This window comes from Carassius carassius, chromosome 27 (assembly GCF_963082965.1).
Source record: "Carassius carassius chromosome 27, fCarCar2.1, whole genome shotgun sequence".
In the NCBI taxonomy this organism is placed as follows: Eukaryota; Metazoa; Chordata; class Actinopteri; order Cypriniformes; family Cyprinidae; genus Carassius; species Carassius carassius.
The window spans coordinates 11,955,549-11,974,265 of record NC_081781.1 but is presented as its reverse complement, the minus strand read 5'-3'; the positions used below and the strand labels follow the sequence as shown (position 1 = coordinate 11,974,265).

General features: G+C 37.7%; 1 protein-coding gene across 2 annotated transcripts; it reads left to right on the top strand.

The window, feature by feature from the left end:
- Positions 1-1,089: 1,089 nt before the first annotated feature.
- Positions 1,090-18,423, top strand: LOC132106738 (14-3-3 protein zeta-like). Of its 2 annotated transcripts, none has more exons than XM_059512702.1 (6): positions 1,090-1,196; positions 1,927-2,347; positions 11,461-11,584; positions 12,607-12,770; positions 17,093-17,188; positions 17,352-18,423. In XM_059512702.1, exons 2-6 carry the CDS (start codon positions 2,054-2,056, stop codon positions 17,409-17,411), a joined length of 738 nt encoding a protein of 245 aa, XP_059368685.1. In that variant the 5' UTR covers positions 1,090-1,196; positions 1,927-2,053; the 3' UTR covers positions 17,412-18,423. The 2 variants fall into 2 exon arrangements, with proteins under 2 accessions (XP_059368685.1, XP_059368686.1); XM_059512703.1 differs by lacking the exon at positions 1,090-1,196 and adding an exon at positions 1,243-1,384.
- Positions 18,424-18,717: the final 294 nt, after the last annotated feature.

Sequence of the window (18,717 nt, the reverse complement as noted above, 5' to 3'; positions counted from 1 at the left end):
TTGCTAAAGTATTTTAAAGTTATCCAAATAATAATAATAATAATAATTTTTGTACATCAAGAAATAAATCAGTAAAATAGAATTCTGTATCACTTTTGCCCCTTATATCTACACTATATTAGAACAGTGCTCCTCTGGTTGCCTTTATATTTACAGGATTTTTAATTAAAAAAATATTGTTTATTTCCTTTTATGTTGCCCCATAAATATAAAAAAACTTATTAATTATCATATATGATTTTAAATGGTACTTGTAATCCCATATACCAACCTCACTGGAAACATCTTTCTTATCTTAGGCTTTTCTAATCAGGGAACACTCTCCCTCTCCTCTCTTTCTCTTCCGCTCCTTATAAACGTTTGCAGCCCTGAGGCCAGAGAGGAAGCAGCAGTTCAGAAACTTCACATAAATGCCCAGCACTCATCATATGCAGACTCTCACACATTCTCCACGGCTCTCAGGCTCCATGTGAGTGTTAGATAAGTCAAGTAGGCTGGATGTGTGCTGAGAAGGAGGCTCAGCATAGTACTGCACTCTATCACTGTAAAATCCCCATATCATTTTTAAGCCTGATAGAAGGATATAAAGTGGAGTAAGTGGAAGTATAAACTGGAAGATTTTGAAAGACAGCACTGTAATGTGGTGTAAGATTTAAAACTGGCCTATTAGCTCCTCTATCACTTTATATTCCTGTGATTCAGTGAAATATGAGCTGGTTGGAAGATCCAGTGAAAGTTGATCTGTAAAAATGTAAAGTATTTATATGTTGCACAACTTATATCTAACTTTAGCACATAATCAATTTTTCCATGTTTAAAAGTCTATTCAATACTCGAGGGTTATCTCGAGTATTGAACAGTCCATCCACGCCGGCTGAGTGCACAAGAAACAAGAGGCGCTGTAACCATCGTGATAATGATGACGTCCTCTCACTTGCAATTGGCGTAAACTCCATGGTCTCAGAGTGGTCCTCTTCTAACCCCGCCTTTGATTAAATATCTTATTGATTATTGGTCAATTTAGCTTGACTGACGTTAGAAAGCGAGGCACATCCAAGACATGATTGGACTTGTGTTCTAAAAGCCACGCCTACCTTTCAGTTCGGCTCGGCTGAGGTGAAGGCGAATCTTTTTCTCCCTCCAACCCAAAGCGGATATAGCTTTTGCGGAGTAGCTGATTGGTACCGCTCTTCAAGGTGGGACATTTTTCTTACTTCTTCTTCCCCGTTGTAACGTTATATGGTTCCTTACTTAAGTTATATAATGAGTATGATAATTTCTGATCGTAGCGTTCGCTGCCACGCGTTACTTCGTAAAATGTAAAAGCCAGGAGTGCAGTAGTTAGCTGTCAGAAGCTAACCAAATCAACTGCACGCGCTATCAGGTGAACTACGCTTTATTCAAAACTATGCAATAATTCGCCATTTATTTACTGTATTTAAAACGTATCTAACGTTACATGACTCACGGAGAGCTTTGCTGGAAGTGACAGGGAATCGAGGCACTCGTCGTGGTCAGTTAACGTTAGGAACCGTGCGGGTTATCCGTTGGCTGGTTTATTGACAGTATTAAATTAGACAAGCCTGAGGAACTCAAGGAGGAGAAATTTAAGGGTTCATATTTGATCTCAAAATCTCCATGCTATTTATTTTGTGATTTTTTTAAATAAGGTTAATAGGACAGTAGCGATTAACGTATGTGTGCCTCTAAACCGATTCACGTGATTTAAACGCACATCTTAAAATACGTATTGTGTAACATAACACTTCTTTGACAAGCTGAAATTCGGGAAAATATGCAAAAACATATTTCTTTAAATCTGAACGCTCTGCTGTGTCCGCTCTGAACAAGAATATGAATTAATTAAAACTCTCTTATTTCTCACATACTTGCTTCATTGATATCTGAGGGTTTTTTTCTCCTCAGGTGCTCCTGGGTCGCTTCACCCTCACCGCTTCGGGTAGCCAGCTTCTTCTATTCCCCCTTTACACACTGTTTTTCTCCTCCCCTCTTTGCCGGATTCACCATTTCCCGGAGTTTAAGCTATTGAATCATGGATAAGACGGAGCTGATTCAGAAAGCCAAGCTGGCGGAGCAGGCGGAGCGCTATGATGACATGGCCTCGTGTATGAAGCAGGTGACGGAGCAGGGAGCCGAGCTCACCAACGAGGAGAGGAACCTGCTCTCCGTCGCCTACAAGAACGTGGTCGGGGCCCGGAGGTCGGCCTGGAGGGTTATCTCGAGTATTGAACAGAAAACCGAGGGCAACGACAAGAAGCTTCAGATGGTGAAGGAGTACAGGGAGAAGGTGGAGGGGGAATTACGCGATATTTGCAACGAGGTTTTGGTAAGGCTCTACTGTATACTACAGCATATACTCTATTCTGACTATGTATTAACTACTGATTCTCTACTGGAGCATCACTTGCTATACTGTAGTGGGTGTATACGAACTATACCCAACACTGACTCTGTATTGACTAGATTTCTGTACTGGGTCAATCAATACTGCCTCTATAATTGCTGATGTGGATGTATATACTATACTGCATACACTCTATGCTGACTAAATTCTAACTATACTAAATTTGTACACTCTGTTACACACTTAAATCCAGTTTCAGTGTTTTTGTATTCATATGATGTTGTAGTGTGTTTTTTATATTTTATATTTTGATTTCTTTTTAATTCTATATTTTAAGTTTTCACTTTCATTTTCATTTAGGTATAATTTGTGCTTTTGTTAAAATCGATATAACTTTATTTTTATTTCAGTTATAATTCTATCATTTGTTTTAAAATATACTTCTTTTTTACATTTATTAAATGTTAGCATTTTTCATCTAAATTATTTATTTATGTTGGGTTGTTTTTTATTTCAGCTTTGCAAGAACACCTCTGGCCAGTTCACAGCTAAGATGATAATTGTAATGATATTCACTTTAAATTTTATGACACTAGGGAAGTCCATGCCACAACTGAATTTATTATTATTTTTTTAAATACAGCTGAACCTTGAGAACCAATCAGAATCCACCAGACTTTAAAGTGCTCAAGCATTTAAAGTGGCAGAAACATAACTGCAGTGTGCACGTTTTATAAACAAAGTTTAAAATCTCTTGTTGTGGATGCTAAAATCATTATAGTTATTTGTGTATTGTTTTCTAGCTGTAGTCGTACTCCGGTAGCCTATACTAGCTATATGTACTCGCGTTACTCTATTGGCTATATATATTCAGTGATACTCAATACTGAATTTGTACATGCTCTAAGATGGCAAAAATCTGTACTGGCTTTGCTCTGTACTTTTGCGGTACCATCTATAGTCTACAGTGCCAATATACTAGCCATACTCAGTGCTGTTTTATACTGACCATGCTCAGTACTGATTATATACTTCTAATTTATATTTTGTTTCTTTACTGAAAGTCCTGTCTGACCGCTGTGCATCAGTAGTACACATGGTGGATTATATATGCATATGCAAATGGAGCCTTTAAGGTTTAGGGATGATGAGGAGGTGGTTGTGAGCACCAGCAGGGATTTGTCACCATTAGCAGTGTGCCAGTGTCATCACTGGCAGTACATTGAACCCAGTGGTTGTGTTCCCACAACCTCATTGTATCAATAATAACTGTATTTATCTCAAAATGAGTGCCATAAAGAGTCATGGCACTTGGTTGGGAAAAACGGCCACATACAGTGATCTAGTGTATAGCTTGGCATCTCATCCCAGTGCTCTTGTTGTAAGAGGTTCTTGTGGAGCTATTAGTGGATTGATTTCTCCAAGCAGTGGTGCAGAGAACAGCAACCAAGCCTTCAGCTTCTCACAATCAATATGTATTGCAGGCAGAAGTACAGCATCTTTCTCTCTCTCTCCTCCCACATGCAGTGACAGGGAGGTTCTGTGTCTTCACTATTGGATTCCCACTGTCACTCCCCTGCTAGCCCAGTCATCTGTTTGGCACGCTTATCAAACCTTTGGTTTTAAGGAACACAAAAAAAATTCTTTTTTTCTGAAATAATTTTTCTTTTTTTCTCGTTGCAAAGCATTCTTTTAAATGCTTTGTCATTTTGATAGATAAAAGATAACTCTAAACAAAACATTATTTGAAATTAACTTCAAATAAAGTAAAATCAAAAACACACAAATAAAAGAAAAAATCTGAAATAGTGGCATTGGGATACTTTAGAGATATAGGAGTAGAAGATACATAAGGACTTTGAGAGAGAAATTAGAGATATTTCAAGAGTTATTCCAGTAAAATAATTCCTGGATTAATGTTCATTATATCAGTTGAACAAATCACAAGAGCTCAGTGTTTATTGTCTTTCATATTGTGAGAGCAGAACCAAAAAAAGTAATAAAATTGCATCCGAGCATTTGGTGACTAAGCTGAGCCTTACACTAATTTGCTGACAGATGAAGGTAGGGCAACATGGAAAATGTACAACCCTGTCCATCATAGTGGCAGATAAGTATTATTTTGTAGTGCAATCTGTAACTTTTTTTTTTTTTTAACTTAAACTCAAGCTGGGCTGCATATTATAAAGGTTTGTCAGTTTGAAAGGAGCTAATAATTCAGCAGCTTTCACTGTCATGAAGGGTTTCGCTGATCAGCTGAGCTCTCTGGTGGACCTCCAGCTTACCTGTATCTTTCTCTCACAGGTCTACTAAAGGAGCTTTTAAGGTTGTCACATTTTGAAGATAGAAAATATTTGTGATTAGAACAAGTTATCTCAGCTACTTTCCCACATGGAAAGAACCTATATGTGGATATATGTGCATATATGAAACCTATATGCAGTGTATATGCACATATATGCTGCTTATATGCACATATGCACAAAAACTAAGAATTAACGAAAAAAATTATGCAAGAACTTATGTATGTGCGAACATGGGAAATTGGTATCACATGTAATTGGCATGTTATGGAATTTAAATATGGCAATATATTAACATGATATACAGAGCCGGACAGTAACGGAGTACATTTACTTGAGTACAGTACTTAAGTACAATTTTGAGGGATCTTTACTTTACTCGAGTATCATTTTTGGGGAGTACTCATGACTTTACTCAAGTACATTTGAGAGGCAAATATTGTACTCTTTACTCCGCTACATTTCTATCCATAACCGTAAGTACCCGTTACTTCTTCGGCCCCGTCCACACGGAGATGGACCCCCGATCTTTTTTTCCCTCGTCTCAAGAAATATCCGCGTCCACACGAAACCGATGTAGTATACATGCCAGACCAGCATGTGGCGCTGTAATTCTGTCACAGAGATACACTTAAACCGGAGAAAAAGACATGGATTTGCTGATAAACCTTGCGTGTGGTACACAAGCGAACATGGAACAATACATTTATTAATCCGTGTTAAAAAAAGGAAAAAATAAAAATCTCGGACACCCTATCAAATGTCATTGGATAGTGCAGGGAGGAGGAGGAGGAGGAGGATGATGATGAGGCGCGTTATGACAGACCTTCAAAGAATAATAAAGATAAAAAAAATTTCTGTTCAGTTTTTTTGTCTAATTTTTGTTCTTGTACTATTTGATTGTTCTTGTAAATACATAATGTACATTTCTATATTTTGGACTTTTATTTATGTTGCCTAGCAGGTTTTTTGTCTTATTTTTGTTCTTGTACTATATTTTTTGTTTTGTACTATTTGATTGATCTTGAGTAAATAAATAATGTACATTTCTACATTTTGGACTTTTATTTATGTTGCCTAGCAGCTATAGATTTTAATTTTACTATTATAGGTAAACATATAGGTGCATATATACGTGCATATATGTACCTATATAGGTATATGTATGGACATATATATGTGTACATATGTGTAAATAATTGTGCATATATGTTCATATATATGTTCATATGTGTACATATATATGCGTGCATATATGTACATATAATATAGGAAAACAGCCAATTTTATATAGGTCACATATATTAAAAAGCTATATCAAAACCTATATTGAAACATATATGTTTATATAGGTTTTTTCCATGTGGGTAAACCAGCCGTTTAAACTGATTCCGTAGTGATGCATTGTCTCATGGTTGATGGTTGTTTTTTTTTTTTAATAGTGCAGTTTGTTTCAGGATTGTGGCAAGCTAATCCATCTGCATGGAGGGCTATCTTTAATTATGGGGCCCATCCTGGAACGGGGAGTGACTGTGTGCAAGCATAAGGGTACATATTAGGGCTGAAACGATTCCTCGAGTAACTCGATTACAAAAAATGATCGAGGCAAATTCCTCTGCCTCGAAGCCTCTTTTAATTTTTTTTTTAAATCTCACATCAGGTTCTTTCGCAATGATTTTTTCAATGTGACACAACGCGTTTACGTCACCCACAAGCGGAAGGAGACACAAGCGCTGCCCCCGAAGTCGCATACTGCAAGCAGGCGGCAAGGAAATCGACCGGAAGTTGAAGTCGGCCGCGAGCTGCCATCTTGTAGCAGAACTTCACTAGCGTTAGCATCCCATTGACTTTGCATTTATCTTGGCGTCACTTTGACAGCGAATAACTTTACATCTGAGGCGTTTAAAGACTCCATTTGTCCATTATTTATTTCTAAAGATACACGACAATGTATAAAGGGCTCCATTACCTTCTATGTTACATTATGGCCCCGTAGAAACAGTTTTTGTAAAAAAAGGCTAATGATTGCGTCATAACCACTCGACTCTCTGTCGCACAGTAGAGAAATTACCGTACAGACAGGAGGAGAAGCTCGCAGGCAATTAACTTAATATAGCGTACTAGCGTTACATTTTTAAATACTATACAAAATAATTAATCAGAATACTTACTCCTGCTCACTCACGCCAAAGAACTCCCCGCTCAAGCTCGCCATCTCTGCAAGATTAACGATGGCAGTTTGCACGCACAGCCACTTAGAAGATTTACATCTGTCAGACAGGTTGCTGACGTCATCAAGCTTAGTTTGAGTCTGCGCGTCAGAAACGGAAGTGCTAAAAATTGCTAAAAATGGGCTTCACTTGTCTCAATTGAGTTCCAATGGGGTCGCTGTGTCCATTTCTTTTACAGTGTTTTGATTTTTAGGTCGTGGGCAAACGTAAAGAGAACGTCGTGGTGTGTCTCCATTGCAAGATAGAGCTGGCATGCCACAACTAGGGCCCTATGATTTCCGCGATGCAGAAAACGCGGAGGGAATCGCGGAATCCAGTCATAAAAACGGAATTTACAGTTTAACACGGAATTGCACGGAATTTGCCAAATTTTGAATGAATTAATAAAAAATAGGTCATTGCACATCAAATCACGATATGGACTAATATATGTAAATATTAAGCAGGGAGAGTCTATTTAAATATGAATCCTGCATGTTCTGCGTTTCTGTGTTAATGAATGGAGCAGAAGCGCGTCTTCCTTTAATCACACACACTGAAGCATGCGTGACGCTCCGGTGATTACAGCTTCTATCCTCTCACTAAATAAGACGTGAACACATGAACAACATCTCCAGAACTGCACTGACAGTCACTTCATGAGCTTTGACCGTTTGATTTAAGTAAAACTAGCGTCACATCACATACACATAACTGTAAAGGTACATCAACCCGTCAAAATAAAAGTCCGGTTAAAGACTATTGTTCAGCAGAATGTACATAGCCTACTACTAAAAAAAAATCAAACATTCTTTTTTTTTGTTAGGTTTAATCCCACAACATTTCTTCCATGTTTTATTTTTAATAGTTAATCCCCTTTGTTTACCAGAAAGTTACGTTTGATTAATTTTCAATAATTAAAAGATACATTAAATTAATGTTTTATGTGTTTAATGTGCATCTCAGAAAATGCTTTATTTAAAACAACTAAATGGCACTTAAATGCACTTAATTCATCTGTCAACTTTGTCATTGTTCACAGTACAGGTACAAGTACAGACAGAGAAACAATGGATAATAATTAAATATTTATTTTTGTTGTATGCATTGCATTCTATGCATTTAAAAAATAAAAATATTTTTTTTCTAAAAAAGGACACTTAGTTGTTTATTTTAAGAGACCCTGGAGTCTTATTTTCTCTTGCATAATTAATATTGCACTTTAAGCAAAAACACATTTTATCCGATTACTCGATTAATCGATGGAAATTTTGGTAGAATACTCGATTACTAAAATATTGGATAGCTACAGCCCTAGTACATATAATGTTGCCCAAGGTGGCAGGAAATGGACATCATCATGTCAGCTACTGATACGGGGAGGGAGGGCATTTAAAGAGCTGGTTTCCTGTCAGACAAAGAAAGGAGAGTGTGTGAACTGTGAAGACAGGAAGGTCAAAGGCTGACCTTTACTGAAATAAAGCTTATACAAATAATGCTAAAATAAATTGTCTTGAAAAAGATATTGAGAACAGAGGGACTGTTTTCTCTTTTAGTGTGTTTTATGGGGTAGTTGCTAAAAGGCTTAATTTTGTTGGTTCAAGCCCTAAAAATAACAAAAACATGACCTTTCACCATTTTGACATTGAAAGCTCTTAACCTCAGGAAATGACTACTTACTTGTTCAATTTATGTACATTGTTTGCTGTTATTCAACTTTGTACATTCATGTGCAGATTTAAAGCTAGTTTTACCATTAGACTTCCAGAGATTGCTCATAAAGATATATCAAAACCTCTCAGACTACACATTGCAGGGTACTCAGTCTCTTTTCTTTCCTCAGTTGGGCTAAAATGTGATCATTGCATAAATGTTCTGCTCTCATTATCAAATCCTGTTCCAGTTCCTTTTCATGAGGTGGTACTTGATTATTGGATGGCACAGAGGAAAGTCATCCATGGCTTCATAGACATTAGAGCGGTGCTGATTATCTGTGAAACTTATTCATTTGTAAAGTTGGGTTAAATGTCATGCTTGCTTTTCTGATATTTAGCATTTCAACTTTAGTTGGTGCAGACCTGCCTCAGGTCTGAAGTCGGTCGAGTAGAGCTGAAGTAGAGCTGAAACAACTAATCGCCAAGTAGAGCTGAAACAACTAATCGATTTAATCGATTAAAATCGATTATTAAAATAGTTGTCAACTAATTTAGTCATCGATTAGTTGCTAAATAACTTTTATTTGCCGTAAGCGGCTCATTTCGTGCATATTTCAAATCTGCGGGGACCAAAGTGTGGCAGTAATGAGCCACCGGAGGTTTTACTCAGCCAGTACAGCAGGAGAAGTAGCGAATAGCCAATAGCTGGCTTCGTTTTATGTCACGTGCTTCCCTAACAGCGTCTCTGCAGCATTCAGCGGGATGTGGGAGTATTTTACTTTAAGCATTCAAAAAAGACGAGTAGCCTGTAAACTCTGCACTACTGAACTGTTTAAGGGGCCGTTCACGTATCGCGTCTTTTGCGCGCTCAAGTTCGTTATTTCCAATGTAGGTATGCGCGCTCATAATGGAAGCGTCTGCACCGCATCGAGTTAAAAACATCTCAACTTTTCAGAGAGCCGCAAGCGCACCGTGGGTGCGATTTTTAGAGCTACAAATCCATTTATCCTTTGCTGAAATTTCCGCGTTTTCAAGAAGAGAGCACGTCATGGTTGCTTAGCAAAGGCAGACGCCTCAGGGGCGCAAGAGCCCGATCGCTTTGGAAAGAAGGAGAAAGCGGCGCGTCTAGCGTTTTCCACGCGTTTTTAAGCGCGATTATGTGAACGGCCCCTAAGACTTTTATTTGTGCAGATTCTCCAGTACAATGTTGTTTGCAAATGTTTAGTTGTAAAAGCTAATAACTTTGCTCTTTAACAGTTAACATTTAAAGATTTACAAACATGTTCTGTGATCAGTTTGTCGTTTACCAGTTCATAATTCAGTCTTGCAGCCTAATTATGACTGAATGAGAGAGGTAAATGTTTAAATATATTTGAAATGCACTTTTTTTCTAAGTATTCACTGCTCTTTTTCACACAGCAGTTTTTTTGTGTGTCCAATTTTTTTTTCTGATGGATTTTACTTTAAAATGTGAGTTCCATTCAGGTTTCATGCCATTGGCACTTTTTTCGAAGGATTGTTTACAATTTCACAGCAAAAGCTATAAAGCTGTTTCCCAGTAAATAATAAAATGCAATGTACTGCAATTGTTTTCTGTTTTATCCTTCTTCTTCATGAAAATATGTTCTGAAAGATTCCTTAATAAGCTTTGTTCGGGATGTTAAACTACTTTAGGAGCTCTAAGGACTGCCATGGTGAAAACATTATTTGAAATCTCCTTGTGAAATTTGCTATGGGTCAGTGTTTTGATTGCAGAAGAGTTCGACAAAGGATTACTAACACATAATAAAACAAAACTCCAGGTATATTTTTGATGAGGATATGACAATGCAAAATGGTTAAAATCTCTTAAAAATCTATGCTGAATGATAAAGACCCTTTATTAATCATTTACTTGGGGAAAAAATGGGTAAAACTAAAATATAAGGACATAAACCGATTAATCGATTAATCGTAAAAATAATCGACAGATTAATCGATTATCAAAATAATAGTTAGTTGCAGCCCTACTGCCAAGTTTCCTAAGTCCCGTATAACTTGCAGATCGTTAATACCCTAACCCAAAGTGACCTTTATTTCATCAGTGTTCAGTTACTCTTCAGATCACATTCTTAACATGCTTTATGCTTTGTAAAAGCCCGGAAGAAATCCAGAAAGCGTTCTGGTTTCCTCAATATAAACATTGTAATGTTTCATTTTTATTGCCTCAATGCTGGCAGTGGCTTTTATGTTCTGACACATATCCTTGTCTGTGTTGTCATGAGGGGTGTGTGTTGCAGTGCTCAGATGTGCTGTTAAATCGGGCATTAGGAAGCACATGTGATGTGGCTGCTGCTCAGACTGTGCGATCGCAGGGTCATGTGGGGCCAGAGTATCATGACTGCCCTTTTTAGATTAAATGCGCTGATGTAATTTTTTATGTCTTGGTCAGTTCTCCTCTTTTATTTCTTATTTTAGTTTCCTCCTTCATTTTTGCTCTTTTGCTTGTATTTTTTTTTCTTTGACACTGGGTGAATGTACACAGTTGGCACAGCAGATCTAAAATGACAGACTGAGCATTGAAAGGGCTGGGCTGTCACACAGGAAGTCTGCACCGTTTGTGCTTTTCAGTTGTGTGTTTTTGTGTTTGCATGGTTTGTCTAACAGCCCTACTGAATCACCAACGCCCAGAATGTGGTAAACCGTGGAAGATGCTGAATATCAGACCGTGTAGTAGCCTCAAAATGCCGTGGAGGAGAATTTGGGTTTTTAGTATAAAATGTGAGAAACTTTGTGCTTTTTAAGTTAATATTTCATGTTTATAATGCCATAATACTGAAGCTGTTTCCACCTTAATTAATTGCTTCTGTTGTAGCAGTTATAAGGTAGATAAACAAGCTCTCTTTATCTGTCTATCCTTACCCCTTCCCCTCTTTCTCCACCCTTAGGGACTGCTGGGCAAATATTTGATCAAGAACTCAACAAATGCTGAGAGCAAAGTCTTCTATTTAAAGATGAAGGGAGACTACTACAGATATCTTGCAGAGGTCGCCTCAGGAGATGACAAGAAGGGTAAGTGTTATTTCTGCTATGAATAAAAGAGCTATATGTGCATGTTGTTTCTCATGTTTTAGCACAAATATTTCCATTTCAGATGTGAATTACTTAAATTTGGTCTATTTGGGAGACATCGTTTTTGCTACATCTTGTGCTTTGCTTTAGGCCAAATTAGGTCTCTGGACTTCAAATTCAGGATGAATAAGTCTGGATTCTGTGCCAACTTTTTAGGTGCCCAGGAGTGTTTTCTGCACCCTCCTTGAGTCAGCTGCTTGTCCTTCTGAAAGATAGTCTTCTGGGGCCTTTATTACACTTCTGGCATGCAGAACATTACCATCTCAACCTTTAGAAAAAAACCATACGGGTATACGTTCTCAGATTTAAAATGAGTGCTTGTAATGCTTTTAGATATTGTGTTAAGGCATTCTGTGATGGACAATGCTTATGTATTTTCATGTATATTATATTTATATTTATGCAATTAGCATATGCTTTGATCCAAAGCAACTTACAATGCATTAAGGCTATACATTTTTTTTTTTTTTTTGAGTGTGTTCCCTGGGAATTAAACCCGGAACCTTTTGCACTGCTAACGCAATGCTCTACCACTGAGACACAGGAACAGTTATACAAGTGGTCGGCAACAGGCGGCCCACGGGCTGAAACTGGTTCTGACATAGATATGTCATGACATCAACAGTTACTCACAATCATAGTATGTGAGCGGAGCGATGTGATTTTGGCTGGAGTGAGGAGTGGTTTTTTTTTTTTAATTCTGAGTGGGGTTTATACTTGCTCCAAGAGTGCACCACCACTCCATCATGAGTACAGTTCACGCCAACAGCATGTAATATTTTTGAATATTATCTTGGACAAAGGGGACTTTGGAGTCCAGTAAAAGGATTAAGAGGTCCACATTTCTAGAGTTTTGTTTTTGAGACAAAAAAACACTGACTCATTGCTGGAAGATATTTTACCAATCACTAATATTGTGTCATATAATTCTTCATATTTTCTTTTTTTTTGCGACACTACAGACACGATAACCAACTCTCAAGGCGCCTACCAAGATGCTTTTGACATCAGTAAGAAGGAAATGCAGCCCACACACCCCATCCGTCTCGGACTGGCTCTCAACTTCTCTGTTTTCTACTATGAGATCCTCAACTCTCCTGAGCAGGCCTGTGCTCTGGCCAAACAAGTAGGTCTTTAGATGACAACAACACACTGTTGCTATTTACCTAACTTATTAGTTGAATTGCTGTACAGTCGTGGCCAAAAGTTTTGAGAATTACATAAATATTGGAAATTGGAAAAGTTGCTGCTTAATTTTTATAATAGCAATTTGCATATACTCCAGAATGTTATGAAGAGTGATCAGATGAATTGCATAGTCCTTCTTTGCCATGAAAATTAAAGGGTTAGTTCACCCAGATAGCAAATTTATGTAATAAATAACTTACCCTGGTGTTGTTTCAAACCCGTAAAACTTCCGTTTATCTTCGGAACACAGTTTAAGATATTTTAGATTTAGTCCGAGAGCTCTCAGTCCCTCCATTGAAGCTGTGTGAACGGTATACTGTCCGTTCACACAGTGGAAAAACCTTTCCACTGCATTTCATTGCTGTCATTAAAGGACCTGCTGAGATCATTTCAGTAATCATCTTGTTAACTCAGGTGAGAATGTTGACGAGCACAAGGCTGGAGATCATTATGTCAGGCTGATTGGGTTAGAATGGCAGACTTGACATGTTAAAAGGAGGGTGATGCTTGAAATCATTGTTCTTCCATTGTTAACCATGGTGACCTGCAAAGAAACGCGTGCAGCCATCATTGTGTTGCATAAAAATGGCTTCACAGGCAAGGATATTGTGGCTACTAAGATTGCACCTAAATCAACAATTTATAGGATCATCAAGAACTTCAAGGAAAGAGGTTCAATTCTTGAAAAGAAGGCTTCAGGGCGTACAAGAAAGTCCAGCAAGCGCCAGGATCGTCTCCTAAAGAGGATTCAGCTGTGGGATCAGAGTGCAGAGCTTGCTCAGGAATGACAGCAGGCAGGTGTGAGCACATCTGCACGCACAGTGAGGCCAAGACTTTTGGAAGATGGCCTGGTGTCAAGAAGGGCAGCAAAGAAGCCACTTCTCTCCAAAAAAAACATCAGGGACAGATTGATCTTCTGAAGTTGATTGAGAGCATGCCCAGTCGAATTGCAGAGGTCCTGAAAAAGAAGGGCCAACACTAGGGCTGGGATAAACGATTATTTTTTAAACGATTAATCTAGCGATTATTTTTTCGATGCATCGATTAATCTAACGATTAATTTTTCAGACCGATTTGATTTCGATTATCTCCCCATTAATTGACTACTAACAATTTATACATGTTGATTTACATATCTGAATGAAAAAAGCATCAATTCCTTAACATTGCAATATGTTTATTGCTCTTAAAATTACAAAATAAAAGACTGACTAAGAATGCATTACTTTACACTTGAGATATAGAGATATAGAGATAGCATTCAATAAAACCTTGAAAACACATAGCTTACTGAAACAAGCTTACTGAACACATAGGGCCTAGCTTACTGAAAAAAGTTCTTCTTTCAGATGAAAATAACAACAACTTGATGTCTAGTATTCAATAAAAAAGGTCACCCAAAATACTTGTTTAGAGCAATTGAAAGAATACAGTATGTAAATGTAAACTTGAGGGCTTTAAGCTAATACAGAGAGTGCTTTTACAAAAAAAAAAAAAAAAAAATTAACAGTGGGAGCCAGCAGCCTGTCATGCTCCACGTGAAACTTTGATGTTCCGTCCTTTTTCTATCGTGTCTAATGATTTTGATTAATATGCACAAGGGAGGGAGAGAGCAAGAAGCGCTCGTGTTGTTTGAAGACTGTGAGTGCGCGCGCAGCCGGGGCTCTCTCTCGTACGCGCCCTGTCACTGTCACTCACCGATCAAATAAGGCTTTGACTGCCACCAAAAAAAAAGATCAATGCAGAAAAACCCCTGGATTGGTTATATAACGTTGGACAGAATGTTGATCCGGCCATCACGTATATTCAGCGCACATAAAGTAAACGTTTTGCAAACGTTTTTTAGAGAAATAAAAACAGGTCGACGAATCGATGCGCACATTTTGCGTCAACGTATTTTTTGCGTCAACGTCATCGATGACCTCGACGCGTTGTCCCAGCCCTAGCCAACACTGCAAATACTGACTCTTTGCATAAATCTCATGTAATTGTCGATAAAAGCCTTTTAAACATATGAAGTGCTCGTAATTATATTTCAGTACATCACAGAAACAACTGAAACAAAGATCTAAAAGCAGTTTAGCAGCAAACTTTTTGAAAACTAATATTTATGTAATTCTAAAAACTTTTGGCCACGACTGTACACATTTTTGACACTGTGTGTCTCATGCCTTAAAGGGATAAGGATCGACCCAAAAAGAAAATCATTTCATTCCATACCCATAAGTTTTTTTTTTTGGTTAGTCTTGGTGCTGGGCGGTATACCAGTTCATAATGACACTAGAGGATTTTAAAGCCGATTTTAAGCCTGATTTGCACCCCTGACTGATCAAGGGGTGTGGTCTGATTCGCAGCTTGTCGCAAGTCATTTTTTTGCCAAAAGAATCCTCTATTGTTTGGTTTCTTTACAATCATTTAACCGCTCCCAGTCTAAATGGAACGTCCTAATGTGCAAACTCCAATCTCATTGGCTGGCGCTCCCTTAATATCGTCCATTTTGTTTTCTCACACAATGTGATTAATATTCATGAATTCAGCAGCTCATTAATCCTTAGTGCATTATTAGCAGTAGAATTCAGAGTAGTGCTGCTGTCTTATCACTGGTATTATAATTTTTTTTTTATATAAGAAAACTAAATGACAAACAATATCTTCAGTTAAAATTAGTTTGTCAATCAACTGCAGTATTTCCTCTCTCAATCAGTAGAAAATGTGGTTAACACCCGGTCAATGCAAAAATTACCATCAATTGCTTTGTTTGCTGTATTTTATTCTTGGGTGTTTCAACACATAAATGTTTTACACTCTAAGAATATCAGCGCTTGTAGAGTTCATCCCACTATCTGACGTGAGCAGAAGTATTAGAACAGTTGCCTCATAGATCTTTCTGAGTGATGAGCTGTGTCCTGCTGCATTAATTCTACAGATATTAAAAGCAGGGAATGTGTCGTATCGGTTATATCTATTGCTTCTGTATTCTGTGTCTTCCAATCGATGATTGCACACACAAACCAGGATGGAGACGAGGGAGCTGACTCTGAGAGAGAGAGAGAGAGAGAGAGAGAGAGAGAGAGAGAGAGAGAGAGAGAGAGAGAAAAGCAAGCAATTAGGATGCTAACAGAAAAGAGGAAGTCAATTAGAGCTACATATTATGTATCTGAGCATGATTAGAGTTAGCAAAAGCTTGTAGTTTTGGAACAGATTTTTATGGACAGACGAGATGATGATTAACCTTTTTATCGAAGACTAAGTGATGGGAAAGCAAAAGTGTGGAGAAAAAGGGAACTGCAAATGTTCCCTAGCATATGACCTCATCTGTAAAGCATGATGGAGGCGGTGTCATGGCATGGGCATGCATGGCTGTCTCTGGAACAGGCAGTTGGAATTGGCTGCCTTAAAGGCTAGGAAAAGCATTTCAAATGATAAGACCAAGAGTCTAGTGATATCTAAGGGTAGCAGACTCACTGCTGTGATTGCACACAAATAATAACTTTTAATCTTTTACATCTGCCTGAAGTTCAGATGTCCCAATATTTATGCTCACATCAAATAGTGGGGTGAACTCTAAAAGTGCTGTCCTTTTTTATTTGGTAAAACATGTATCTGTTGAAACGGCTCATAATAAAATGTGACATTCTGTAGTTTTGTCTCGTATTCCTCTTTTAATCATATTTGCAAATATCCACATATGACTCCACAGCAAACAGAGCAATTTGTCTTTAATGTTCCAATACTGCACTGTATAGAGCACAGAACACAAAAGCCTAAATTAAATCTGTTAATTTTATGAAGTGATTGTAACTTTTAGAGGAACAGGAACCTCTCAGGTTTCATTAAAATATCTTGTTTCAAAGAGATTTGAAAGATATGAGGGTGAGTAATTGACAGAATTTTCTTTTTAAATTAAAGTCTATGATTTTGAAAAAAGCATCAGCTTTCAGCTTGACCAGTAATTATTTTGAGAAGGGACTACCTGTAAGAAGCTGTTGAGCAGGGATTTTACTCGAAACAAAAGCAGATAGGGTTGGGGCTAATTATTTTTCATTCTTTTAGGTGTTGGTTGCAGTGAAAAATACTCACTTAAATTAGACCTTTAGCTCGACACAGTGAAATTCCTATGGAAATTTTACCTACTTGTCCTTCTGGATTTTTAGCTTTTCATCAAGCGTTGAATTTCATCAGACACGTGGTTCACAAAAGTCAAGCCTCTGGTATGCTGTTCTTCACATACTTCAACTTCTTGTGGCCTTGTGCTTGCAGGCCTTTGATGAAGCCATTGCAGAGCTGGATACACTGAATGAAGACTCGTACAAAGACAGCACTCTTATCATGCAGCTGCTTAGAGACAACCTCACAGTGAGTTACAAAGGACTCCAAAACCAAAAACAATCATCTCTGAGACTATGGAATGTGTTTTTGATAAGTTATATTACATTCATTTTTACTGAGTATTCAAAATATAAGTGTTCCGTATTCAAGCACAGCTTTTTGTCCTGTTTTATTTTATTTTCATTATTAGTTATGGACCTCTGACAACGCTGCAGATGAGGGTGAAGGAGGAGACGGAGGAGAGAACTAAACACCCACATCAGTCCACAAATGAAAGAGAAAGAATCCTGGAAAAGGACAACTTTTTACACTTTTTCATTCCTTATTGCTTCACTTATGATTACTCTAGCCATGTAAGCCCATGATCATTTGAGCTGTGAGTGTGGGAATTTCAATCAGTCTGTTTTTTTGTTTTTTTTTTACTTTCTCTGTTTCCCACCACCTGGCTTGTGGTTGTAATGAAAGTATATATTAAGTTAAAGTAACATTTCCACTCCTGTGTCATGTTTTTGTCCTTTGGCCTTCTATTTGTGCAGTGTCTGCTGTAGAAAAGTATTAGCTTCACATAAAATCAATTGTCCTTTTAATTTTGACAAAGCGACTAATGTGTATATTCTGGTAAACTGAAACATTGGAAGCCTCGGTCACAAAATGCAAAGCGTTTTGCCTCAAGCATGGCTAGTTCCTGTCCTGCTATCACCTTCCATTATGTGTCCCTCTAGGGAGATCAACGTACACCTGAATGAGATAAATGTCTTGTTGACTGTCGTAGTGTTGGCTTAAAATGGGCCTGTGCTTTAGTATTGATAGCAGGAAGGCTGTTGTCTGATGTACCAAGTCAGCTAGCTTTGCTCAGCCAAGTATGCACTTTTTATAGACAATTTGCATCATTTCTTCATCAAGGTCACGAAACGCTCCTGCCTGGTTATGGTTTTCACTATAATGTGTTACCTTGCGATGGCTTGTGATGATTATAAAAATGAAAAGAAAAGATGAAAAAATATCATGCATGCCCATTTTTCAATATGCACTGGAATGGGAACCAATACTGCATACTTGTTCCACAGTTGGTTTAGTACTTTTCATTGCAGGTTTATGCACATGCTGAGAGGATGTTTGATTTGTCAATTGATGTCAATAGTAATTTGGACCACTTGTGTTTTTGCTAATCATTGACTGTTGTCCCCCTAAAGCCTTGTGAAAATGTACAAGCCCTACATAACAGCTATCAACCTGAATTAAAATGACCATTTTATAAACCATGCAGCTTTGTTTTGAAATGTTTCATTGTTTGCTTTCGGCCTGTCCTGGTGAATTTTTTGTGAGTTAATGTGATACATTTGACTGGGTTTTTATTGCCGTATTTCCCATTTAAATAGGACATTTAGTTCCCTTATTTTTTGGGGGGCCAGTAGCATTTTTGTCACACTTTACAGAAGTGTAACCTACAAACTCAAATGGTGTTATTCTAGAAAGCAAGTGATTGGTTAAAATGATTGAGTGCAGGATGAGTCATCAGTATTTTGGTCAATTTTGCGGAAAATAAAAACTGAATA